The sequence below is a fragment of the Mixophyes fleayi genome, chromosome 5 (genome assembly GCF_038048845.1).
Source record: "Mixophyes fleayi isolate aMixFle1 chromosome 5, aMixFle1.hap1, whole genome shotgun sequence".
Taxonomy (NCBI): Eukaryota; Metazoa; Chordata; class Amphibia; order Anura; family Limnodynastidae; genus Mixophyes; species Mixophyes fleayi.
This window is the reverse complement of record NC_134406.1, coordinates 265,565,922-265,593,120: the sequence shown is the minus strand read 5'-3', so window position 1 is coordinate 265,593,120 and position 27,199 is coordinate 265,565,922. Positions and strand designations below refer to the sequence as shown.

At 40.8% G+C, this 27,199-nt stretch overlaps 1 protein-coding gene across 1 annotated transcript in view; it reads right to left on the bottom strand.

The window, feature by feature from the left end:
- Window positions 1–27,199, bottom strand: part of LOC142159288 (scinderin-like) — a 97,646-nt gene that overhangs the window by 33,083 nt on the left and 37,364 nt on the right. Inside the window, exons 5-6 of the mRNA XM_075214045.1 lie at window positions 9,346–9,435; window positions 1,137–1,269 (exon numbers count right to left, since the gene is read on the bottom strand). Coding sequence (XP_075070146.1) covers window positions 1,137–1,269; window positions 9,346–9,435 — 223 coding nt within the window. The remainder of the gene's footprint in view (window positions 1–1,136; window positions 1,270–9,345; window positions 9,436–27,199) is intronic.

Genomic DNA, 27,199 nt, shown 5'->3' with positions numbered 1-27,199 from the left:
CCCCACCACCAGCTAACGGAATCCTGAAAGCATCCGTTAGCAATTGGAGGACAGCGGAGGTACATTTACCGCTGCAATCCATCATAAATAGACTTTCCCTTGCTGTGCATGGCGAAGCAGTGCAAGAGGGCCCCCGGCAAAGGCTACTGCTGGCAGTAGCCAGAGATAGTCATCACCGGCTTGCGTCTTTGTATATATAGGGAGAAAACTCACGATTTTTTGCAGGATTTTTTCCCTTTGATAAATAGACCACTTAGCTTTTAAAAAATCTAACATTAATAATACAGCCTGAGTTAAATCCAACATTAACAAACATACCATTCTTGATTCCCTGTGACACAGATCTCATGTGATCATTCAGAGCCAATGTCCTGCAGGCTGGCAGTTTGATGATGTCACGTGATGTTTCTCAGGATGTGCAGTGAGCACGCTTCTGACAGTACATTGGTTGTTCATTCTCTCATTAATGCTCATTAATATGTATAGCTGCCCAAAAGATCACTAATGTCATGTTGGCATGTAAAAAACAAACTTGTACAGCTCTAACTCACAGTAAATGTAAGATATGTGTAGTTATTTGTTGTATATTCAGATATCTTTTTCAGGTGCAGTTGGTGACAGGTCCCATTTAAAAACAGAACTAGGGGCCTGATTCATTAAGGATCTTAACTTGAGAAACTTCTTATTTCAGTCTCCTGGACAAAACCATGTTACAATGCAAGGGGTGCAAATTAGTTTTCTGTTTTGCACATAAGATAAATACTGACTGTTTTTTCATGTAGCACACAAATATCAACTTTGAATTTCAGTGTACAAATAAGCTATCAAGTATTTGTGTGCTACATGAAAAAACAGTCAGTATTTAACTTATGTGCAAAACAGAATACTAATTTGCACCCCTTGTATTGTAACATGGTTTTGTCCAGGAGACTGAAATAAGAAGTTTCTCAAGTTAAGATCCTTAATGAATCAGGCCCTAGATCACTATCTCACTGGCCTAGCGGTCCTCTGTAAAATTCGGAAATGTTAAGTTTGTGATTAGATCAGCTTGGGGACTCAGTGTAACCGAAAGCGCGAAGACTTCATTATTTCAGTGCTACGCACCACACTGCAATTAAACAAACAGGAAATCTGACCTTTCCACACAAAGATCTTTTTGTCGGCGGAGTGGTCCAGGATGAAGCATTCCTCGGAGAGCAGCATGCCTTTGCAGAAGGGGTTTTCTTCCGCCACCACGGAGACCTTCATGGATCCGCTGGCGTCGGACACCTACAATGTTGACAAAACAAGTTTTGTCATTTGCAGAAATAAATGCAGCAAGTGTTAAATAGGACGATTGATGAGTCAGGGTAAGAGTTAACAGTAAGGTCATATTGGTCACTTATTTTTGGATGGATGCAGCATAATTGCACAATACTTTTATATTGTTTTGCTAAGTATTATTAATATGTTTTAGATACATAGTATACTCTATTTATATTGTATCCGCTTGTCAAGGTTGTGCAGGATTCCTCTGTTGTTTTTCTCCTGTTTTGCAGGGTTTTTGTATCCACGCAATAACTGCAATTCAACAATACTCTCTATTAATTTATGTATGATGTTATTTATAAATACCCATGGTCAGTACTGCACCGTAACACTATAATCTAGCTGACTATAGACTCTTGCACTTTCACTTTATGATACCTGGTTTCCAAGACAAAGGGATTCATTATCAGTATTTACTGCAGGAAGTCCAGGATATATTTGAGAATACAATATTTATTTCCATGTTCTGCTTGTCCAAACATGCAAAATACTTCCTATAGGCATGTGTTTACAAAGTACGATCCAATAAATAAAAATAGATCATCAAAACAGTATCCAAAAACATTTGTAGTTAGCCTAAACACATATTATTCACAGCAAGAGCCTGAAGCCTTAATATATAGGATGAAGCAAAAAAAAATCCATATATCTCTTTTCTCCCTTTGATAAACTGGCTCTAAAATGTCAGAATGTGGTACCTATGCTGTTCAGGGCAACCTCCCTTTATGTACACTGTGCTCACCGACATCCATTCTGTTGCTAAATTCTACTTGTCTTATAACTTCTGGGGTTTCTGGAATAAGACTGTCCCACCGGGTCTGTTAGTGACAACTTTCCTGCAAATTTAATGCAAAACTGAAAATCCATAATTGCACAAAAATGTGGTCCATTAACTTAATTTCCCTTTGTTGAAATACATTCAAAAATGAAGAGTGAGTTTAATTTAAATCACGTTAACAGCAAATCTGCATCGGTATGCCTAATATTCCCTAACTGAAAATAAAGATACTCTAACCCAGGGTTGTCCAACCCGCGGCCCGCGGGCCGCATGCGGCCATGCCCGTCTGTAAATGTGGCCCAGCGGTTGTGGCAAGGGGCAGCGCTGTTAATGAAAAAAATATCCTGCAAAAAAAACCTAAAAAAAATACTTACCTTGCGGTCACGTCAGCTGGCGCTCCGGCTCCCTCCCTGGTCTCCTCCTCCGTGTGGCGCTCGCAGTGAATGTCGGGGGTGACGTCATCACACCCGACATCCATTGCGTAGCGCAGCACAGAGGAGTCACCCGCGCGAACTATCAGCAGCAGTGAAAGATTATCCAGTATCTTATTGTTGTTACTCTGAATTTGGACTTTCTGCACCATGCAATTATGAACTAGCTGTGTTCTCTGTATGTATCTAATATAAATATTAAGAGATGATTGTATTTTTAATATTTTAAAGCATTTTAAATGTGCAGTGCTGAGTAGGGTGAAAATATCACCCACTGTTACCCTCATCGGAGGCTGCTCCATGAGCCATTTTTCCCGCCACCCTATCTTTAAATCTCTGTAGATTTCTATTAGTCCTCCTGATGCTACCTATATCGGTGACCATTTCAAACTGGTCAATAAAAAAAATGATTCATGGGTGCAGAAAGAGAGGAAAAAAAAGTTTTGGGCATTTAATTCCCCGAACCCCACTAAGGGGCAGATGCAGGTAAGTTAAATTGCAGCTGGTAATGGGACTACTGCTTTAATCATGATTCTGCAACAGGTTTCCTAACTCTTACTAACTTCATTTCCAAGTAAGTTTAATATGTTAACTATGTTTTCTATGTTTTTTTGGATGATCAGCTATCGTTAGTGTTAGTGTATTTTATGTGCGGCCCAAACCAACTCGTCGTCTTCCAATGTGGCCCAGGAAAGCTAAAAGGTTGGACACCCCTGCTCTAACCCATGGCCAAAATAGATCTGGGCCTTGCCTTCAAACTCCTTTTATCAGCCATGAGTCACCTCCCCTCCCCCAAACCAAACTGGCCACACCCCCAACCCAAGCTGCTATTCCACACCCCTTTTCCCTGCATGGACTTGTCACTAGCCCCCATAAACCAGGACAGTTGGGGGTAACGTGCTGAGTATGTTTGCGTATATTCCAGTACAAATGTCACAGATTCAGATCATTACCGTAGGCTAGGGCACGTTTATCTGTGATGGGAAATGTTGCATATTTACAGTATCAGTTGTGGTCATGTCTATCTGAAACATATTATATACTGTAAATGCTGGTCTGTGCCAATAATATTCAGTCCACGAGGCTTCATTGCTTAGTTCTAGAGATGCTCACTGACCCCCGTGAACTGGTTTTGGTTTGGGTTTGGATCTGGATTAGTTTAGTGTTTTGGTTTTGGCAAAACCAGCCTTGTGTGTTTTGGTTTTGGTTTTGGATTTTTTAGAAAAAATCCTAAAATATGCACAGAATTTTGCTCTTTTTTTGTTCCTACATTATTATTAACCTCAATAACACTAATTTCAAGTCATTTGCAGTCAATTTTGACCACCTCACAGATCACAATATTATTTTCATACACTTTCGGACAAATACTGCAGCGACCTGGCTGGATGGTAAGCGACAGAGCAATGACACAAACACACGGCAGTTCCTAGCACATCTAGGACACATTGGCACACACCAGTGGCAGAAAAGAAAAGTGGGGGTCCGCCCTCCCTCCCACCCCTCGTTATGTTGGTTCTTAAAAAAGGAATCCGACGACGTTTTGCCTCGTTCTCAAATCCGAAAAAGCGCAAAAGTACTGAGCTCGGTACTCGGATCTGCTAAGTTTGAGTATGTTCGGTTCTCGGGGAACCGAGCCTGAGCATCTCTACTTTGGACCCTATTTATTAGAAAGTGGCGACAGCGATGGTTATCTATCGCCAATAATCTCAGTTTTAGAAGAATTCCTATTGCCATAATTTACTAATAAAATATTGCTGGGGCAGCTGAGGTATAATCAGCTACCTGGCAAACTGTCTGGGAGCAGATAAACCTACCCAAGGTGCCCATCTCCCGGCAGGTCAGGATACCTCTCCCGGAGTCCCGTGAGAACAGGCCGCCATCACATATTCCTATCGAATTGCATCATTTTGGCCCTGCAAGACCATCGCTGCTGTACGCCGCAGGAGGTGGGGCCAAAATGACACAGTTCGCACATTTCACCCGACTTGGGATATCCCGGAAATTAGTGTCACAAAGGTGACAAGTATGGGCTTACACCTCTGCTGGCCCAGTGTTTGAGAATGTGGTCATGCGTGACCCAGCTAGCATGCTCAGCGGAGCTGGAGGCATTATATCATTACATATCTCCTGCTATGGTCATCCTGAGATGGCGGTAGCAGAAGAAGGATGGCGGAAGTACTTGTACCGCTGCATTCCCGGCTAAATTGACTTCCACTTCCTTCGCACTGAGGAGACTATAGCCGGAGAAAGCCGGCGAATCTTTTTTCCGCTCGTGGCTACATCCATGATAGCAGTCCTATTGCTGACGTGAGTCCTTTGATAAATAGAGAGTGCTAATATTAGTGTGCTGATTGCATCTACAAAGCTCATCCGTCTATCCTCTTCCTGGAAGAGCAACAGGTGACCAGCAAGTAACTATCTTGATACCCTTCACCAATTCTCCCACGCTGTATAATAACCTCTATACATCCTGTTTCCTGCACTGCTCCCATAGAACTCTCTCTCTCTCTATATATAAATGTTTATATATCTCTTTCACAAAAAAATAAACACAAAAAAAAGATTTGCATGAATAATCCATGTTCCAGGAAATGAAGTATTTCAGCTTCTGGAGAGCTCTAATCTGGAAAATGGATCAACTATAAGGAAACCAGAGTAAAACACAAACAGAAGTGATTACATAGAGGTGGTAATCGTATGGTGCTCCAATTAGAGCACCATACTGACAGCAAGTTATTCTGATTGGAGAACTGTTCGCCACTGCAGCTTGACGTCATCTCGATGTCTGACAATAGAAATTTAAAGCGGCAAGGTGGGGACCTCTAAGGTTAACTGTTTAAACACTTAACCCGACATTGCCGCTTTAAATTTCTATTGACAGATGGCGTGATGATGTCACCCTGCAGTGCCGAACACTTCTCCAATCGGAATCACTTGCTGTCAGCATTGTGATCCAATCGGAGATCTCCAGCGTCGGCTTCAAGGTAAGTCTGTTTATTTTCACATTGGTTTGCCAAAAATTCGGACTTTAGTTGGAGGGCTTGTCAATGTCGGATTTTTCCTCATCGATCAAGCGTACCCAACCCTTACATAGTTTAGCCAGTAGAATCAAATGACATTTCTACATTACAGAATAAATTTAATTTTTTTTAAAAAAAAATACTTGCTGTAGAGGAGCATTTTAGGCTTATGCAGATAATTATAAACAGTTATATATCAGTAAACAGCCTTTGATATAGTATGTTAAATAGTAGACTTTCTTGCTCTTTAAAAAGCAAAAAATCATAACAGATGAAAATCATTTTAAAAAAACGCTGGATTCTTTGAACAAAGCATTTTTTTTTTTACGTGTATTTTTTTCAAATATATTTTTTTTCCATCATTTTTATTTACTCTCACGTTAACCCTTGACACTCTGGGCTGCTATGACCAAGGCAACTGCCCTAGCGAAATCTTCAGTTGCAGCGGTAAGGGAGATTTTATCACAGCGATACAATCAGCTATTTGCCCGGAGGAATGGGCTTATGGGTAAATTGACCCCTACATAAGTTAAATATTACTTTGTCTTGTTATTTCAGAGAATTATTTTTTTATTTTCTTTTTTACTAAACACAATTGGAGAACATTGTTGGCTCAGATACTTTTGCTCCCTCTCCCCCCTTTTCATTTATAACAAAATAATAACACATGAGCGTCTGGGCAAAGTATCAGAGCGCAGCCTTCCTGGCAAGTATGAAGCATTTATTTGCGGCAGCGTAATGTCATGTGCCCCAAGGTCACCGACATCTGTATCTGTTTAGAAATTAAGTTTTACTTTTTCCACACTGGGAACAAATTTCTTTCTTGAGAAAGTTACTTTCTCCTCCTCTGTGTGTTTAAGCTCTGTGATTACACAAAGCTCCTCGATGTATTATATTTCGTGGTATTTCGATGGTGTGATAAAACTGTTAGTGAATATATAATATGATATGACTTGTCCGCTAACTGTAAAACAGTGACTGAGATGTGTATATGCAGCGTACTCCGAGTCATTAAGGAGAGCAAAGCAAAATAAATGAGTAACTTTGCACCTCGGCAAAACCATGTTGCATTTAAGGGGGAGGTACATTTAAAATGTGGGACAGATTAATAGTTGGGGTAGGACATGTCCTAGATCAATTTCAAATGTCAGTGCAAACAGAAAGCTATCAAGTATTTGTGTGCTAGATGAAAAAATAGCCAGTGTTTTCTTTATGTGCAAAATAATAAACTAATTTACCCCTTGCATTGTAACATGGTTTGTCCCAGAGAACATTTACTCCTTTTTTGCCTTCCTCTCCTTAATGACTCAGGGACCCCATGTGCACCACAAAGCACCTTGTTATTGGACCGATGTGCTGCGATGGCTGCCCAGCATACCATAAGGTGCCGGCTTCCTCTCCAGTCTCAGAAGCTGCCTCTGTAAACTAAAGTACCCTTCCATGTACGTATACTTGCCAACTCTCCCTGAATGTAAGGGAGACTCCCTGAAATAGGGGTGATCTCTCTCACTCCCTGAAGAGTCTGGCATTCTCCCTGATTCTGAGCCAGTACAAGACGTGGTTGGCTTCACCATCTGTTGCATGATGACACAGTTCAGAAATTGTGTCCTATGTCCATGTATTGATGTTTATGGAGGTGGCCATTTTCATGGAGACCAAGATTTAATCGGAGACTGACAGGTAAGACAACATGACTTCAGTAATAGAGGCAGAAATGTAAAAGACACTTAAGTCTGGGAGACTCTCACATTTCTGGGAGACCTCCCTGGCTCCCGGGAGAGCAGGGCAACCTCCCGATTCTCTCCCCCGCAATAGATGAGTGGCGGGGGCGGGGTGTACTGACGCAATATTGCACCATCTTAGCCCCAAAACATTGACCAAAACTGTGACAACCGTTTAGGGGGGGGCAAAAATGATGCAATTTCCCTGAAGCCAACGAGGAAAAGTTGGCAAGTATGCATGTACGTGGAGGCGGAAAATCTTTAGAGGTTCAGAAGTGCACAAGGCATTAGTAACAAATTTTAAATGTGGCTATGATGCTCCCTAAACCTATGGACTCCAGCTTACCATCTAATTACGAAATGTGGGATGCAAAATAATTTTGCCATGGTCACATGAAGCCAGCGTTGTGTCATTTTGGACCCTGTCCTGAATCGGTAGAATGGCCTTCCTGGAATTCTGGAGTTTCTCGAACATTCCGGGAGAATGGGCAAATGTGCATATAACTAAACATAGGTTTACATTGATTGTGTGTCACAGATTTGTGTTTTTCTTCTATAATCACCTTTTTACATCTCTGTATGTTAACCATCTTATGGACAGCTATATATATTTTTGGGTATTACTGAGCGTGAGAACAGCCCATATATTGAGAGGAACATGCTCACTGTGCTCCTGAGAACATCCTGTGACATCATCAGACTGCCAGCTATTAGCTCATTGGCTCTGATTGGTCACATGACCACAGTGTCACAGGACCTTCAGGTCACACCAACAACTAATTCAAATAATGAATTTTACAGCAATTTTTTCTCAAGCATTCTGTGTATGTTAATAATTGTACATAATCAGGTTGTATTATTAATGTTCGATTTTTCAAAACTGTATGACAGGAACACTTTAATGGCTTTTCACAGTGTTATATTAACATCATTGTTTATTAGCTCATAATGTTGTCTATAGCTGAGGGATCTGGGGGTAAATGTATCAAGGTGCGATTTTGAATTTACAGCGATTTTCTCAGGCGAGATTAAAATCGACGATTTATTAACCGTCAATTAGCTGTAAAATCACCGGAGATGCATTTCTTTCAAAATCGCTACAAATCGTGGTCATGATTTTTCCCCATTCTAGATATACAAATCTCCAAATGAATGAAGCTGCGAGTTTGAATACAAAATCGTCAGATACAATACGCTGCTTTCTATAGGTGAGATTGGCAAACACATCACTGTTACACTGCAGGGCAATGTTAATATAACAGAAGGCACAATGGATGTTTAAATAAACCATATTTTATGTTGTAGAGGGGTAAAAATTATTATGAATTTTCTTACGGGGGACAATTTATTTTAAGAATAAATTAGTGACCAAAATGTAATTCTAGATTAAATATAAGTCATTTTTTTGTTTTGTTTACAGTGGCTTACTATTTTATTAACAGTGTGGCAATATTGGTATATGATATGTCAACACTTAACATTTCCTGATGGGGACACCATTAAAAGTACATACTTGTGGCACTACAAGTGTCAGCATGCACATGGGCACTTACCAATCTCGCCTATAGAAAACAGCGTGTTGTATTTGGCGATTTTGAATTCAAACTGGGGCGTGTTTGTGTTTAATCTCCCATGAGTTTGACTATAACATGGGAGAGATAGGGGTTTTAAAATCGTCAGAAATAACCAGAGATTGAATTTAGGAAAGTCAAAATCGTTGGTTAATACATATGGTGATTTTGCACCTTAAATCGCGGGTTATCTCTCGCGATTCGCGGCGATTTCACATCGCTGAAAAAAATCGCAGCTTGATACATTACACCCTGGTACACGGATGGTGATTTTGGTAACGTAGAACATTACCTTGTAGCGGTAGTTTAGCCATTTTGAAATAATAGAACAAACACACGATAAATAGTTTTAGTGCCCCTTCAATGTTCCGATTAGAATCTATGTGAATCTTTATCAAGCACCGGAGCCCTGTTCTTAGTAGACAGTGGTCCGTGTGGCCGGACGGCGGTTACAGACACAATTTAGAATCTGATATAAAGTTATAAACTAAAGTGTGATAATCACTGTCTCACCATATAGAGTTTTGCCATCTTCCTGTTGGTAACATCGGCAATGTCATCATTGTCATCCCCTTCCGGTAGTTTAGGTTTCTTTCCCAAGACCTGTAAAACAAAAACAATTACATGTTACAATGTGGCAAATGATGTAAGTAAACAGAACAAAGCCTTAGAACACAAGCTGCAAAGAATATACATCTGTACGATAAACTGTAGTCATTATCGAACATTAAAGTCTAACATTCTAAGGGGCGTATTCAATTGTCAGCGTTAACGCTGAAAAACGAGCGCTCCAAAAATCTTACCGTTAATACGGTAATTACTCTTGGAATTTCAGCTCGCCGCTCCCTGAGCGGCGAGCTGAAATTCCGCGAGTAAACTACCGTATTAACGGTTTTCACATATAAACGGTAATATTTTTTGAGCGCTCGTTTTTCAGCGTTAACGCTGACAATTGAATACGCCCTACGGCTATTTGTTTTATTACATTGTATCTTGTACAGTTCATTGTGTTTGGAACCACTGTCTGATTTCTTTTTTCAATGTCCAGCAAAAATCTTTATGCGGACAGACAACATCTGTCTCCATGCTAAGCTGACGGCCATGCTTTCGGTAACTTTCATTATCCTTTTAGCTTTTGGTTCTCATCCAACCCTCAGCACAGCTTTATGTGTTGGCTCAGTCATCACTGTGCCTATATACAGATATTTCACAAGAGCATACAACGCCTCGTGTTGTAGTGATGTCACAAGTTCATATTGGGTAGGTGACAGATACACTTTAATTTAGTCTTAATTAATTAAGATTAATCTCTATATTAAGCATAAGCATAATATGTATACTAATACATACATACATACATAAGCAGGGCCGGTGCTTGGCTCTCCAGCGCCCTCTCCCCCTCGTCCTGAGTTTGTGCCTTTTCCGATCCCCTATATCCTTCATCATCATCATCATCACCATTTATTTATATAGCTCCACTGATTCCGCAGCGCTGTACAGAGAACTCATTCACATCTTACAGTCTAAATTTCCTAACATACACACATACAGAGAGAGAGAGACTAGGGTCAATTTTGATCGCAGCCAATTAACCTACTAGTATGTTTTTGGAGTGTGGGAGGAAACCGGAGCACCCGGAGAAAACCTACGCAAACACGGGGAGAACATACAAACTCCACACAGATAAGGCCATGGTCGGGAATTGAACTCATGACCCCAGTGCTGTGAGGCAGAAGTACTAACCACTGAGCCACCATGCTGCCCACATTGAGCTTTGTCCGATGCCCACTCTTTGTAGAGTGGGGAAATTGGCATAAGGGGGGCACATTTTTTTCCCAGTGTAGGCAGGCTGGCAGGGCGCCCCTGTAAGAGTGGTGCCCTCCTGCCGTGCTTACTGTGCTTGCCCTGTTGCACCAACCCTGTATATGTGAATATAACACTGTGCATCTAAAACTGTAAGCATGACACCGGAATAAAAGCATGCGCCATGTTATACACTGTGGTTGGTATACGGTGATAAATTCTGTTCACTTACATTTTCCGCCACTTCTATTTTAGCCACTATATATATATATTTATAGTACCTGGCTGCACGCATGCGACATGCATAGATTACTATAAGACATCTCTAATCCCTCTAGTCACACACTGAGCCGGTAACACAGGTCTCCTCCTGAGGACATTATTTTTAGATCTCCTGCAGCACAAATTCCTCACTACATTTATTCACCATATATCTGGCGATAATAACCATAAATCCCGTGAAACATTGACAGAAGCACTTTTATCAGTAAGGGCACAAAGTCTATGTTGGACCTTGGTGTGCCGGAGATAAGAAGGGAGCGTGTTCATGGAGGTTTGTTTTATTGATGACAGGTGGAATCCCTCCGCACAGTATAACTTTATAGCTGCAGCTGAAGGTTGTAGAGACCAGTAATCAGTGCAGAACATCTTCCCTATAAATGGTCAGCTGGATACAGTGGGGTCAGAGACATCCGCTGGGATTCCCTCCCCCAACTCAAACTCACTAGTCCCCTCTGCTCAAGACTCCTCTGTATAATCTTTTACAATAGTTACCCCTGTTATAGAGGCACAGTTACACCTGTTATAGAGGCACAGTTACCCCTGTTATAGAGGCCCCATACCCCTGTTATAGAGGCCCCATACCCCTGTTATAGAGGCACAGTTACCCCTGTTATAGAGGCCCCATATCCCTGTTATAGAGGCACAGTTACCCCTGTTATAGAGGCACAGTTACCCCTGTTATAGAGGCCTCATACCCCTGTTATAGAGACCCCATACCTCTGTTATAGAGTCACAGTTACACCTGTTATAGAGGCACAGTTACACCTGTTATAGAGGCACAGTTACCCTTGTTATAGAGGCACAGTTACCCCTGTTATAGAGGCACAGTTACCCCTGTTATAGAGGAACAGATACCCCTCAAGGTGACGGGCAGCTGTATAGATAAATGTAATTAATACTTCCCCACTAACGTCTGCTGGATGCATTTTTTCATGAGTAATATTTATTTTACCATATTTTTAGATATTTTTATATACTTTCTTTTATAATTCCTATTATATATTTTTCTTTTTACAAAGTGGAACTGGAAGTCCAAGTCTAGGGTTTAAGATCCACTGCACATGTGTGATCCGGCTAATTATAATAAGAACTGGTTGTTGTGCACAGTAATATTATATGTGCTACTACTGGTGTGCTACTCGCACACTGAGAACAACGTGGGTTTGGTTTAAAACACCCGTAAATCGGCTCTATGTAGTCCAGAACTCAACATGCAAATGATCTGAAGATACATGTGGTGATGGATTCTGGTCTACTACACAACACACTGCAGGATACGTCCAATACTTATCTAAAATCTACATATGCCAAAGGACGCACAGGAAAATAAAAAATATTCAATTGATGTCACCAATAATATAAACATTAATGACAAAAGATCTAAAAACAAACAAAAAAATTGTTTTTTCCATGAAATACATTTATTAGGTTGATCTTAATGTCTACTGAACATAAAATACATATTTAAAGTTGCTCCTGATTGCAAACACATGTTATAGCATGCACAGTAGCCTGTCATCCCTACTGATCAGGACTTAGACTAGACCTGTAGCTGGAGCAAGAGATACGGCAGAAAAACAAGTAACGGCGAGATGCCCAGAGCTTGATCTGGAAGTGGCTGCGTGCGCTTGAGTTTGGCATGTCCATACTGTACATTGACTATAGGGGAAAGCCCCTCCCCCGCCCAGTTGTGCTGTAGTAAGTGTGCTTTGTGTACACAGACGCATTGTACATTGCTGTGTTTAGTGGCGTAGGGTCGGTTCTGGCACAGAGAGAGTTTGCGTGCGATGCGCACAAAAGCGGCAGATACAGGACTTGATGAATCAGGTCCTGTATATTTGTAAATGGCTCTCACAGTGCTGTTTAGGAGCAGTAATATATATATATATATATATATATATATATATATATATATAAAAACAGGGGTGGGTCACGCTGTAAGTAATGTTTATCTTCTCTCATTCACTCAGGAGCGCTCCTGTTTTAGATGGCAATGGATATTGATTGTAAGAGCTCTCCAGCATATAGTAGCAAACTACTAGTCAGCTGGAGAACAGAGATAGTACAAATACTGGGACAAAAGCACTTTAACATCCGCCTACAATGCAAACAGTTCTCTGTGCCAGGTTCCCATGTCTGTAATGTGACCGCCAGCTGAGTGCTCTGCTCCTGCTGAAACTACTACCTAATTAATGAATATAGCATGGATTCAAGTTTAAAGTAGGGATTGTGGATCCCTACAACACATCCTGTGATACAGGATAGGCCATGTACATAGACGTACAAAAAAAAACCATAGTTGAGCATAGATTGGACTAATAAGTGCATACTGCATTCTTAATCCGTCTTGCTTAGTACAGCTGTCCTTATTTTAACTTCCATTAGTGTTTCGCTTACTACAGGATGAATGAAGATCACAATCTTACAAGTTTCAGTGAGTATGAATCCTCAGGGCTGTTGCTGTTTCAGTCTGATCTACAATGATTGAAGCCCAGATCCCTAATTTTTTTTTTAAAATCACAGAATTTTTATTGAATTGTTTTAGCCAAAACAGACAAACAGAAAGAAAAAACATCCGCAAACTAAACTAGCAACCCATAAGATATGAAAAAGGCTTACTAATTAAAGGTTCATTGAACCTCAAAACTGAAATGTCAGTTATTAAACATTTAGGGCTAGATTTTCTAAGCTGCGGGTTTGAAAAAGTGGGGATGTTGCCTATAGCAACCAATCAGATTCTAGCTGTCATTTATTTAGTACCTTCTACAAAATGACAGCTAGAATCTGATTGGTTGCTATAGGCAACATCCCCACTTTTTCAAACCCGCAGCTTAGTATTAAATCTAGCCCTTAATATGGTTTAGCGTTAACCTGTCGTTCTGCTGCAACTCTTGTAAAAAGTTTATGACGACGCTGTTGGACTGATGGCTTATTCCACTGGATATAAACTAACTGCTTGGAAAACAATGAAATATTAAAGCCACGTTCCCTGGAATTAAAATGTCAGTTTCCAGCTATATTTGTGCCTTATTGTTGTCATTGGTTCTTAGTGAATTGAAGACGGGTTCAGACCACAAATTGTCTGTTTCCACGGTGTGACTGTGATGGCTGCGTTTGATACACAGATTCTGATGGATCTTTACAGCTAGCAGAAGATTTACATGTTCTATAAACATTGTATCATTTATAACAATACTAGAAACTGTGGTAGTAAATATATAATACTGGCATTAGTATGTCAAATATTCCCCTGTTTATTCTTCGTCTGTTTGCTGACATCAGAGTATGCACATCTTATTATCTTATTTTCCCACAAAGATGTGTTACACCTTAATGAGGCCGCTGTGCTTATGTGATAGGAGTTTAAGTCCGAATACAAATAAAATTCGATTGGAGGGCAGTGATATTATTAATTAACCTGTTGTCTCATATTGGTATCATACACTAAACTAAATATATTATTTAATTTTTAGCACTGTCTTCAGCAGATATTATCATCATCATTACCATTTATATATATAGCGCCACTGATTCCACAGCGCTGTACAGAGAACTCATTCACATCAGTCCCTGCCCCATAGAAGCTTACAGTCTAAATTCCCTAACACACACACACACACACACACACACACACACACACACAGACAGACAGAGAGAGAGAGAGAGAAAGAGACTAGGGTCAATTATTATTTTTGTTGATAGCAGCCAATTAACCTACCAGTATGTTTTTGGAGTGTGGTAGGAAACCGGAGCACCCGGAGGAAACCCACGCAAACACTGGGAGAACATACAAACCCCACACAGATAAGGCCATGGTCAGAAATTGAGCTCATGACCCCAGCGCTGTGAGGCAGAAGTGCTGACCACTGAGCCACCGTGCTGCAATAGAGTAGGAGCTTGTTAACATAAGAGCATTATTTTCTGCAATCCTTAAGCGTTATTATATATATTGTTTTATTGCTAATATATTTCACAGCCGCCCAGAGATTACTGAATTATTCACATCAGCTCCTGCCCCATTGGTGCTTACAATTTGGATCCCTTACCCTACACCCTTCCACCAATCAAGAAGCACCCCTAAAATTAGCTCCCTCCACCCCTTCATCTCATTTTAATAATCTTGTTTTTGCATTTGTTGTTTAGAGCAGTGTCTAAAGTGCACTAAAACACATTTCAAACCCCCTCATCCCCCACCGCATCGCTCTCTTTTCCCACATTGATCCTGGCATTTGCCCTAATCTTTATGTTGTTTAGTAGAGCTCCTCACAGTAACTGTAGGAAGAGAAACCTGGGGGAAAATGTATCAAGCTGAGAGTTTTCGGCGAGTTAGAAAAGTGGAGTTGTTGCCTATAGCAACCAATCAGATTGTAGTTATCATTTATTTAGTACATTCTACAAAATGACAGCTAGAATCTGATTGGTTGCTATAGACAACATCTTCCAAACCTGCCGTAAACTCTCAGCTTGATACAGTTACCCCCTGGTAATCATATCTTTGAATAGAGCAAGAGGTACTATTCATCAAATGGTGAATAGCCTCATTTCTAGTGAAAACTGTTCTTTTTTTCCCGTTTCGCCCCAATCGAGCGACCCTTCTTCTACTATAGTGATTATGTGGTAGCAATGGCAGTCAATTTTTTTAAAAAAATAACTAAAACATTATTTCATTTAGCATTTATTTTAAAATGATTTAGAAAATGATCTGATAAAATTCTACCCTCATTGCATTTGTTGGTGCTTGAATGATAGTTGTTATTTAATATCAAATAAAGACAGCATTGGAAAAGTTTCACAACCAGTAAATGATTGTATAGAAGTTATAAAGCCTGAGGATACTTCTGTAATGATCACCTTAAAACAAACACAAGAGGTAACCTCATAAGCATAACATTACAGCAAAACAAACTGTTTCAAAAACAAGTCACTAATTTAGAATCAGTTGTGACGTTACTAACGGAGAAAGATGAAGGATTTCCTAAGAAAGAGCATATCATAAAATCCTTGCCACAAAAGGAAAGTTTAATAACCTCTGGGGAGTCCAGGCAGCGAAAACATACAATGGCTCCAGCAAAGGTCTTATAAGAGGGGCGACAATGCGGACGCCATCCGTGCCAATAAATTAAAAAACAAAACAATCCAGAAACAGAATCATGACCATAAGAGACAAATTAAATAAACCAACTTACCACCCACAAAAAAATTACTGAAAGATTCCAGGATTTCTACAGAGATTTATATCACTTAAAACCAAGATTTGGAAACACTCACCGATACAATCTTAACATTGAGGAATTGTTAACGTCATGTAATAGAGATAGAGAAGACGACTGAAGAAATAACTATTAAGGTTCTCATTCACAGTTGGACGCTATTGGCTCCAAAAGTGTAGCGTAAATCGCGCCCGTGAAAATTACGCTGTTTGCATAGCATGACGAGTCACGGGCATCTTAAGGTACCTGCTAGGCTACATGGCACAGAAATCGCGCACATTGGAGCATGATACTCTTTTTATTTGCGTTCTGTTTAGTGACATCAGATATTTACTCCCTACAAAGACGTGAGTCATTAAGGAGAGTAAGCCAAAAAATGGAGTAAATGTTCTCCGGGACAAACCATGTTACAATGCAAGGGGTGCAAATTAGTTTATTATTTTGCACATAAGTTAAATACTGGCTGTTTTTTTATGTAGCACACAAATACTTGATAGCTTTATTTTAACACTGAAATGAAAAGCTGATCTAGGACATTTCCTACCCCAACTATAAATCTGCCCCCACTTTTTACATTTAGCTCCCCCTCCAGTGCAGCATGGTTTTGCCCAGGTGCAAAGTTGCTCCATTTCTATGCTTTGCTCTCCTTAATGACTCAGGCTCGCTGTGTCTTATAGTACAACAAAGGTATATAGGCGCATATAACAAGTTCACCACAGAATCAAAAAGTCCATAAATGTTCACACAAATCAGAACGCTTCTTATAGGTCCAATTTATGTAATCTTCTTTACAGATGATATCAAGAAGCAGATGTCACATGGAAGAGCTTAATTTTGTCTTTTATAAACTCTCCAAATATTGCGGTCCGTGGAAATTGGGAAAAAGAGAATAAATGGATATCAAATTAGTATTTCCACTAACAAAAACCAATCTTCCTTAGTTCCATATCAAAAGTGACATATATCCACTTCACCGTGTGTAAACTAACGGTTACTTAACACCCCACACAGGTGAAGTGAGTGAGAAAATGAGATGAATCACTTACACAGTGAAATTGATCCACTGACTGGTATCAACAATCACGCCTGATTCCGTTACCACACGGTGCCCAATCGCAGTATATATAATGAGAGAAGCATACAGAAAGAATCTGGCATAATATCATCAGGGTTTATTTCACATAATTTAAAAGCACCACAATAAAATCCTCTTATCATGTACGGTATCCCAACATTAACAACAAGTCATTCCATCACTCCACACACACATACTTGCTCTTCCACTTAAACCATATATTTATTTCAGAATATAGTTTGTAGGCTCTTCTAGGAGTAAAAATATTGCATTGAAAAATGCAATATTTTTGAGTTTGTGTATTATATCTATTCAGTAAACACTGATCAGCCATAACATTAAGACGCCTAATATTGTGTAGGTCCCCCTGGTGTCACCAAAAAAGCTGTCACTCGATGAGGCATGGACTCCACCAGACCTCAGAAGGTGTCCTGTGGTATCTGGCACCAAGACACTAGCAGCAGATACTTTAAGTCCTGTAAGTTGTGAGGTGGGGCCTCCATGGCTCGGACTTGTCTTTCCAGCTCATCCCACAGATGCTCGATCAGATTGAGATCTGGGGAATTTGGAGTCCAAGTCAACACCTTAAACTCTTTGTCTTGTTCTACAAACCATTCCTGAAATATGTTTGCAGTGTGGCAGGACGCATTATCCTGCTGAAAGAGGCCACTGTCATCAGGGAATACCGTTGCCATGAAGAGGTGAACTTGGTCTACAACAATGTTTAGTTAGATGGTACATTTCAAAGTAACAACCCCCAGAATGCCAGGATCCAAGGTTTCCCAGCAGAACATTGCCCATCTCTTCCCCAGATAATCGACGCACATACACCAGGCCGTCCCCATGATGAAGGTGGCCTGATTCATTAGACTAGGCCACCTTCTTCCATTGCTCCATGGTCCACTTCTGGAGCTCACTTGCCCATTGTAGGCATTTTTGGCAGTAGACAGGGGTCAGTATGGGCACTATGACCGGTCTCCTGCTACGCAGCCCCATTTGCAGCAGCTGTAATACACTTTGTGTTCTGACACCTTTCTATCATAGCCAGCAATTTTTCAGTAATTTGTGCTACACTGGCTCTTCTGTGGGACTGCTGGCCACCCCATATGCATCAATGAGCCTTGGGTGCCCATGACCCTGACGCTGGTTCACAGGTTGTCCTTCCTTAGACCACTTTTGGTAGGTACCATATTTCCCCATGTATAAGACGCACCTTTATCCCAAAATTTTGGGTCTAAAACCTGGGTGCATCTTATACAGGGGTAGCGGAGATGCAGGGGAGGGGGTCAGCGTTACAGGGGCAGCAGGGGGGATCCAGGAGGAGGGGGACAGGCAGGAAGTGGCAGCGGAGATCCAGCAGGCAGGGACAGGCAGAGAGTGGCAGCAGGGATCCAGCAGGTGGGGACAGGCAGAGTGGCAGCAGAGATCCAGCAGGCGGGGGACAGGCAGAGTGGCAGCATGGATCCAGCAGGTGGGACAGGCAGAGAGTGGCAGCAGGGATCCAGCAGGTGGGGACAGGCAGAGTGGCAGCAGAGATCCAGCAGGCGGGGGACAGGCAGAGTGGCAGCGGAGATGCAGCAGGCAGGGACAGGCAGAGAGTGGCAGCGGAGATCCAGCAGGCAGGGACAGGCAGAGAGTGGCAGCAGGGATCCAGCAGGCAGGGACAGGCAGAGAGTGGCAGCGGGGATCCAGCAGGTGGGGACAGGCATAGTGGCAGCGGGGATCCATGAGGAGGGGGACAGAGGCACAGTGGGGTGGGGGGCGGGGAGTGATTGCAGGGAGAGTGTGCTGTCCGGCTGCTCACAATCAGAGCAGCCGGACATTTTTGACAGCTACCGTAATATATTTTATTTCAAATTTGGGAGCCAAAATTAAGGTACGTCTTATACATGGGGAAATGTGGTACTTCTCACTGGATACCAGGAACACCCCACAAGATCAGCCGTTTTGGTGACCTAGTCGTCTAGCCATCAGATTTTGGCCCTTGCCAAAGTCGCTCAGATCCTTACGGTTGCTCATTTTTCCTAATTTCAACATAACAACTTCAAGAACTGACTGTTCACTTGCTGCCAAATATATCCCACTCCTTGACAGGTGCCATTGTAACCAGATAATCAATGTCATTCACTTCACTTGTCAGAGATTTTAATGATCGGTGTATATTAAAATGTGATATGACAAATGTAAATATGGAATGGTACCTGTGAATGACCTTCATGCCGCTGAGATAGTTCCTATTGTACTATACTTTGTAGATGGGGAATCTGACTTTGAAATCTAGTGTTTGTTAGTTTTACGCTGGAAGGGGAATATGGTTTTGCAAAATATGTTTACATGAACACTTTTTTTGTCATCTTACAAAACAAAGAACTCTTATTCTGAAATTCTACCAGTCAAACCACGACAATTAACTGTACGGAGAGAAGCAGTGTCTTGTTATTACAAGTTCTATCTGAAAACAACTCTGCCTTAGCTAGCATGCAAGTTTGCAGTTGAATAATAATTGAGCCAGTCGTCTGATGGATATTAACCCTTGTCTCTTTGAAGAAAATGTTTAAGGTAATAGTATTTTTAGAATCTATATCAAGCAAGCTGCTTAACAAATACATACTATTTACAAAAATCATATCCCCAGGTCTTCCTTAATTATTTACATATGTAAGCAGGGGACTAGGGCAGATTATACCGAGAGACGGTCAGCCCTGTGGAGGTAGCCCTGTGACCCAGCGCAAGGTAGCCTACAATGGGACAGATCGGGGGGGGGGGGGGGCAGATGCCAGCCCCTGCTCACAGCATATCAGGCTCCCAAAAATGCCACAGGACCACTTTACAAAACAGCATTATAGGATATGCGCATAGACATGGGGTAGGTTTACGTCTCCCCGTTACGAAATGTACAAATCACATGGCTGGACTTGGATGGGGGGGGACCGGCTTTTCTTTGTGAGATTTTGGAGTACAGAATTATATATTTAAATGGCCAGCTAGGGGTCGTGCAAGTTTCAAAGTGTCCCTGACTTCCCTGTAATTCTTTACGGACTTATAAGAGGAACTGAAAATTCCATTACTAAGAAACGTGTTGTAAGATTGTATCCAGAACACCAAACTCCCAAGGCGTTAGTAATACGAAATCCACAGGAACAGGTGCACGAACGCCAACGCATTCCGTTACACAAATTTATACTACCCATAAACAAGAGGGAAGCATGGATGTCCCTTTAGTTGCTTATATTAAACTAAAAAAAAAATTAGACTGCATGAAGCCCTATTTTAGGAGAAATCCGGGAAAGTTAAAATAATGAAAGGCAGAGCCTAATGTCATAGTAAGCACTGCTGTGCGAGTGTGGTGAAGTCATCATCATCATCACCATCTATTTATTTATATAGCGCCACTATTTCCGCAGCGCTGTACAGAGAACTCACTCACATCAGTCCCTGCCCCATTGTAGCTAACAATTTAAATCCTTTAACATACAGATACACAGACAGAGAGAGACTAAGGGCAAATTGATAGCAGCCAATTAACCTACCAGTATGTTTTTGGAGAGTGGGAGGAAACAGGAGCACCCGGAGGAAACCCACGCAAACATGGTGAGAACATACAAAGTCATAGTAGCATCACGCCACGTGTTACCACGTGATGCTTTGGTGGAGAGCAAAGTTTTCATCACTGCAATTGACAGTAATGTTTGCATAATCATAGCCACCAGATTACTACGGAAGTGTTTTCATCAATGGTCAAACGCACAGTACTGCTCCTGCTCCTTTTGTTCTATATGCTAGATGCAATTCTCAGTATCCGTTCTTACTCTATATGCAGTAACAACTGCACAGTACCACTTCTCCTCTTCTATGTGCTGGATGTGATTTTCAGTCTCTTTTCTTAGGTTCACCTGCACAGTACATCTTCTTTTAATCTGTGTACTGGAAGAAACTTACAATACTCTTCCTTTTTATTCTTACGCTGCATTGCTTAATCTCTGCTGTAAACTGCCTCTGGAAACAGCATTGAAATGTTGCCAGCGACTTAACCACAAAGCAGCTACAATGAAAGAAACTCGTCTAACACCAGAATTCTACATTCCACAAGCGTAATAATGATCAACCAGCCAAAATATCAAAATCATTTACTTCTGCTATGTTTCCTGTCTTATTCCCCGTTCCTAAATATTCCCTGACTACTCTGTGGTTGTAGGAATCGCTGCTACATTAGTCAGATTGTTATTCACACCTCCAGATGACGAAATGCGCCACCCCAGCACTAGGACCCAGAGGAGACACGTCAGGAACGGTTGCTTAGCAACTTAAGACTGCTATTAGTACCTCTATAGTGGGGGTGTGACAGAAGGAACCCGGGTGTGGGGGCCCCGGGACCACCAAGCAATCTGGGGGGCCGATCACATAAAAAAACAGCCTCCTACCAATCCCTTTTGGGGTCTGCAAAAAGATGGGACATATCGTCATGTTGCCCAATTGTATGTTTCAAGATTTTTCTTACATTGGCAAAAGTTCTCCTTTGGGTTTCTCTGACGAATTGTATCTGGAAGATGCAAATTGTGCCCCATTAAAATATAGAACGAGACCTGACTGCCCCCAGCTGAGAGTTAGTGCAAAGCTCACGTCTTTTTGTGAAGGAAAAACTATCTGTGCGCCCTTCAACCAATCAAAAAACACTCCTAAAAATGAGCCATCTCCACTCCTTCATCTCATTTTATTAATCTCACTGTTTGGTGTTTCATGTTTTAATGAGCGTCTTGGAGAAAAATTAACATTTGATTATAGAGGTCCTCTGAGACATTTACGTTTCCTTCTTTTCTTTTACGTCTACTGTTGTTAGGACTTATATGTATTTAAAATGCCGCTAATCCTAAACATGCCATTAAAAACAAAAAAATCAAAAACAAATCAGTAACTTGGAATCAGATAGGAAATGACTGACTTAACAACATAAAAGACTTCCTCAGAACATACCTAAAGATCCTTGTCACAAAAGGAAAGTTTATGACCTCTGAGGGGGGAAGGCAGTGAGAACCATACAACGGCTCCAGCAATGGGAATATTAGAGGGGCCACAAGGCGGACGCCATCCGTGCCAATCGATAAAAAAACCAAAACAAAACAGAAACAGAATCAGGAACATAAAAGACAAATGAAATAAACCAATTCATGGCCCAAGAAAAATTGCTGAAAGATTCCAAGATTTTTACAAAGATTTACATAATTTTAAACTAAGATTTGAAAAATCTGTCAATATATCAATGATTTTTTAATGTCATGTTATCTGCACAGTTCACGAATAACCAAAGCTTCAATCTTAACCGTGAGATAATAGGAGAAATAAGGAAAACTAGTCAATCTTTAGAAAATGTTTCAGAGCCTGATGACTTTTACGGCATAATTTTATATAAAAAAATAATAATCTTGACCTTAATGCCACTAATGCAATCACTTTTCAATAAGATCATGATGGGATGGAAATTTGGAAGAAATCCCACCAGAGCAGACCTCATTCCTAAACAGGGTCAGAACCTCACAGTCTGCTCAAGCTACAGAAACCTATCTCTCCTTAATATCTATCTTAACATTTTTGCAACAGTCCCACAAAACAGTTTCGCACCTGTAATTTCTAGGACGCCAGATGTCCGATAGGCATTGAAGCCCTCTACCACAATACTACAACTAAGATCTTCACTAATGGTCGTACGTCCCGACAACTTGTAGCTTCAAACGGCACAAGACCCCTTGTCACCTGTTCTCTTTGTTCTTGGAATAGAACTTTGCCGAAATCCGTGGAAATCACGACATAAAGGAAATGAACTCACGTGAGTATAAAATCTCTATGCCGATGACATTACTAATCCACATAAATCTTTGCCTTCCCTTCGGAAGGATCTCACCTTTTAAAAGCAACAGATTTAAATTGGAAGCACTGGCATCAAATATATCAAAATCATGAGATAATATAAAAATCATCATTTTAAATGGCAATCTGCTAAAATTATATGTCTGGGAATTTACTTCACTTAGAATTATAATCTTCTTTATGGAGCCAATTATCTTTAATCTGTTAGTCACTAAAATGTATTAAATACCCTTTATTTCATGGATCAGAAAAATAGCATAGATAAAAATGAATGTTTTCCAGAGATTAGTATATTTATTCTGTACTTTACCAGTAGGAGCTCTCTCTGATATTCTTTAATCTATACAGAGAGTCATATCAAAGTTTACTTGGTCCCGAAAAAGCCCCAGAATAAGTCATAAAATTACACAAAAATGTTGAGATGCGGGTGGACTGGGTCTTCTCACTTATGGCTATTTATACTGATTTGTGCTAAGGTTAATATATGTATATAGACTGATATTGAGGCTGATGTGGGCATCATGGTGGCTTAGTGGTTAGCACTTCTGCCTCGCAGCACTAGGGTCTTGAGTTCAATTCCAGACCATGCCCTTATCTGTGTGGAGTTTGTATTGTGTTTGCATGGGTTTCCTCCGGGTGCTCCGGTTTCCTCCCGAACAAAAACATACTGGTAGGTTAATTGGTTGCTATCAAAATTGGCCCTAGTGTCTGTGTGTGTGTGTGTGTGCGTTAGGGAATTTAGACTGTAAGCTTCAATGGGGCAGGGACTGATGTGAATGAGTTCTCTGTACAGAGCTGCGGAATTAGTGGCGCTATATAAATAAATGGTGATGATGATGATGTCTTAGGATTGCTCTCCCCCTACACTCTCCTTTAGCGTTCCCCTAACTTTATGTTTTTCAATCTCAATTTGGGACTATGCCACTAAAAAAAGTAATCAACTTTCAGAAATCTCAACTATTATTTCTCTTTGTAATAATCTTCCCGGACAACCACACAAATCCTTAACATTTAGGACATCGTAAAACATTAAATTCCTTTCAGATTTGGCTCCTTTAAACAGCTTTACAGTATTTAACAATTTCAAAGACAGATCCAACCTTTCTAATGACTGCATTTTTCACAATGTATGCAAAATAAATATTTTTTTCATTGTAGGGGTGGAGCAACCTCAATAGGTCTCATCTCTACACTCTACAAATTATTAATTGAATTTGGCCAACCTCAAAAAGAGAAGCATGAGATTAACTGTGAGGAAGTCCTGGGGGTGATCTTGGTATTGAAAAAATGGGCGATCATTAGGAAAAAAAATCAACAAAAGATCTGCATGTGTTAAAGTTATGGAAAAACATGAAACTTGTTCTGTAGTTGATATCTACCTCCCATTAAATTACATGTAATAAACTCAAATAATCCCGATTGTTGTTAGACCTTGTCTCACATATGGGGGTCTTGCCTTCGATTGTTAGTTTCTGGAAAGAATTATTCCAACATTCCGGAAACAAACAAACTTCCAACCTTATCAATCAGGGTATCAACTCTATAAATATGTTGATAACTTTAAATTCCAAAAAAGTGAAAGTACCATTTTTGGTCAAGGTGATCAATAAGATTTGGCAAACTTGCCGCCTATACTCTATTATGAGTATTTTGAATGAGAAGTATAATACATTTGCTGACGTAAGGTCCCCCCTGGTTTACTCATCATGAGACCGGGCTTTAAATATTATTCATAAAGACTTACATAAGGCGCTTCATCTTTAACGAAAATTGAGATCCGTCAAACATTTATTATATATAGATAAATGTACCCCACTCTTTCCCTTTCTGACCTCTCCCTTCTCCCCTCAACCTCATTGTTTAACCCATTCATTATTAATTTATGGGCTGTTCCTGAACAACATTATAAGTATGCTGTCTGTTATATTTGTATTACTCTCTCTTTGAAATATCTATTGCCATAGTCATGGTTTTTGTGTACTCTTACATCCCCTTTAATTGTTTCACAAAACCTTTAATAATGTCTAATTTACAAAATATATATATTTTTTTCATATTTTTTGTAATCTGTGCTTTCAGTTTCAGCTAGCAGGGTCATGGGCTAGCACGGCACACGTACCCCGAGACTAGCGCGGTGAAGGGGTTAGTTATAGCCTTAGCACTCTTGGACTGGATGGCCGAGGAGGAATTGGTAAATTCCAGTGATAAGAGATTTTCTATCACTGCGATAAGCAAAGTCACCGCTCAGGGCCATATTAACAGGAAGATAGGCCCCCGGGTAAAGCAGTGCACTGGGCCCTTCTAATAAAACCACTCACTGGAATAAAAATGTAAATTATCGATAAAATTAAGCGCATTATGTATTGGTAACCATCATCATCATCATCATCAACATTTATTTATATAGCGCCAGCAAATTCCGTAGCGCTTTACAATTGGGAACAAACATTAATAAGACAATACTGGGTAATACATACAGACAGAGAGGTAAGAGAACCCTGCTCGAAAGCTTACAATCTATAGGACAATGGGAGTTAGAAACACAAGGGCATGTGCTACATCATATTGTACAATGGACCAGCCAGACTGCAAAGGTAAAAGTACTGAGTGGGCTGTGTGTGTTGCAATGTTGGTCAGAAGGTTGTTGTCCTGCGTTAGCTGTGTAGAGGATGGCAATAGGGTAATCTAGGGAAATTAAGATGATGGTTGAGGAATATCATAACCTTGTCTGAAGAGGTGGGTTTTCAGAGAACGCTTGAAGGTTTGAAGACTAGAGGAAAGTCTTACTGTGCGAGGGAGGGAATTCCACAAAGTAGGTGCAGCCCGGAAAAAATCCTGTAACCGAGAATGGGAGGATGTGATGAGAGTGGAGGAGAGACGTAGATCTTGTGTGGGGGCATGAAGGATCTTTCCCATCTTTTCTCCCCGGACTAAGGCCCGATTAGTGGTGAGCCGCCGGGTTTTGGGTTTTCGCCTTTATTGAGGCTACTGGTAACGCTTGCTTTCTTGTCTTGTTTATGTACAATTAGTACGTGTACGTTGTTTTCGTCAAGCAATATCTCATGTATAGATAACAGCTGATACTGAGGGGAATTAGTCCAACTAAACATTTTAATAAAGAGGGTTTGAAGGTTTTGAATAAATCTCCGGGAATAATATGCTTAAAAGTTGACAAGCCTATGGGGCCCTTATGCTCGTGGGGCCCCCGGGCAACTGCCCAGCGTGCCCATATGTTAAGACTGCTCTGTCGCCCCTGAAACAGCGGTAAACACAATAGAAACAGCAATGTTTCAGAAAAGAGGAGATTAATATCTGATGCCGTTAGCGGCAGGGGAATCCGCTGTTAGGCCGTTACTTGACAAGGGGGTATCGTTTTGGCTGTTCTGCCCATCTGACATTGTGCGCTGAGAGAGATTTACTACTAAAGGACATGAAGGGATATAGCCTTTAAAGTCACTATGGCATGTGCATTTTAAATATCCTCAGTTCTGATTGTATTTAGAAAGGGTAACTTGTATTATCCATTGTGGGGCCCCCTCACACTGGATGTGGTGTGGTCCTTTAACCCAGGGTTTCTCCTTAAGATGGTAACTGATTACCAAATACCTAGGGCATATGGTTTACATATATATGTTACTACAGCCCAAAAGATACAGAACACCAAATTTTCACCTCAAAACGGGTAATCCGACCTGTAGCTGGTGTACCTTCAATAAAGGGCACTCACTTGGTACCCTATAATGGTTAGTTGCTGTATAAAATAAGGAGTATAATTTTGTGTTGTGAAGGGAAATATACCCCTATATATAATTTGACATGGGCACCATTCTGGTGATGCACACACAACAACTTCTTGCTTGTACTTTGCTTTTATTGTCAGGATGGCAAAGTAGCTCATAACACAAAATTCAACAGATTTTCTTGCGACCCTAATGCTAAATTAACAGAGACCAACTCCCTAATCACCAGCCAACTTGTTTGGCATCGGTCACACTGCATAATGGACAACTCCGGCTTAAATACTCTACACTCCTTCCCCCATCCATAGCTTGATGGATAGGTGACACTCCCACCTGCTCTGTATTGAGGAGTTCTCTTCAGGTGCTCTGCTTGATTAGTCTGACTGCAGACACAC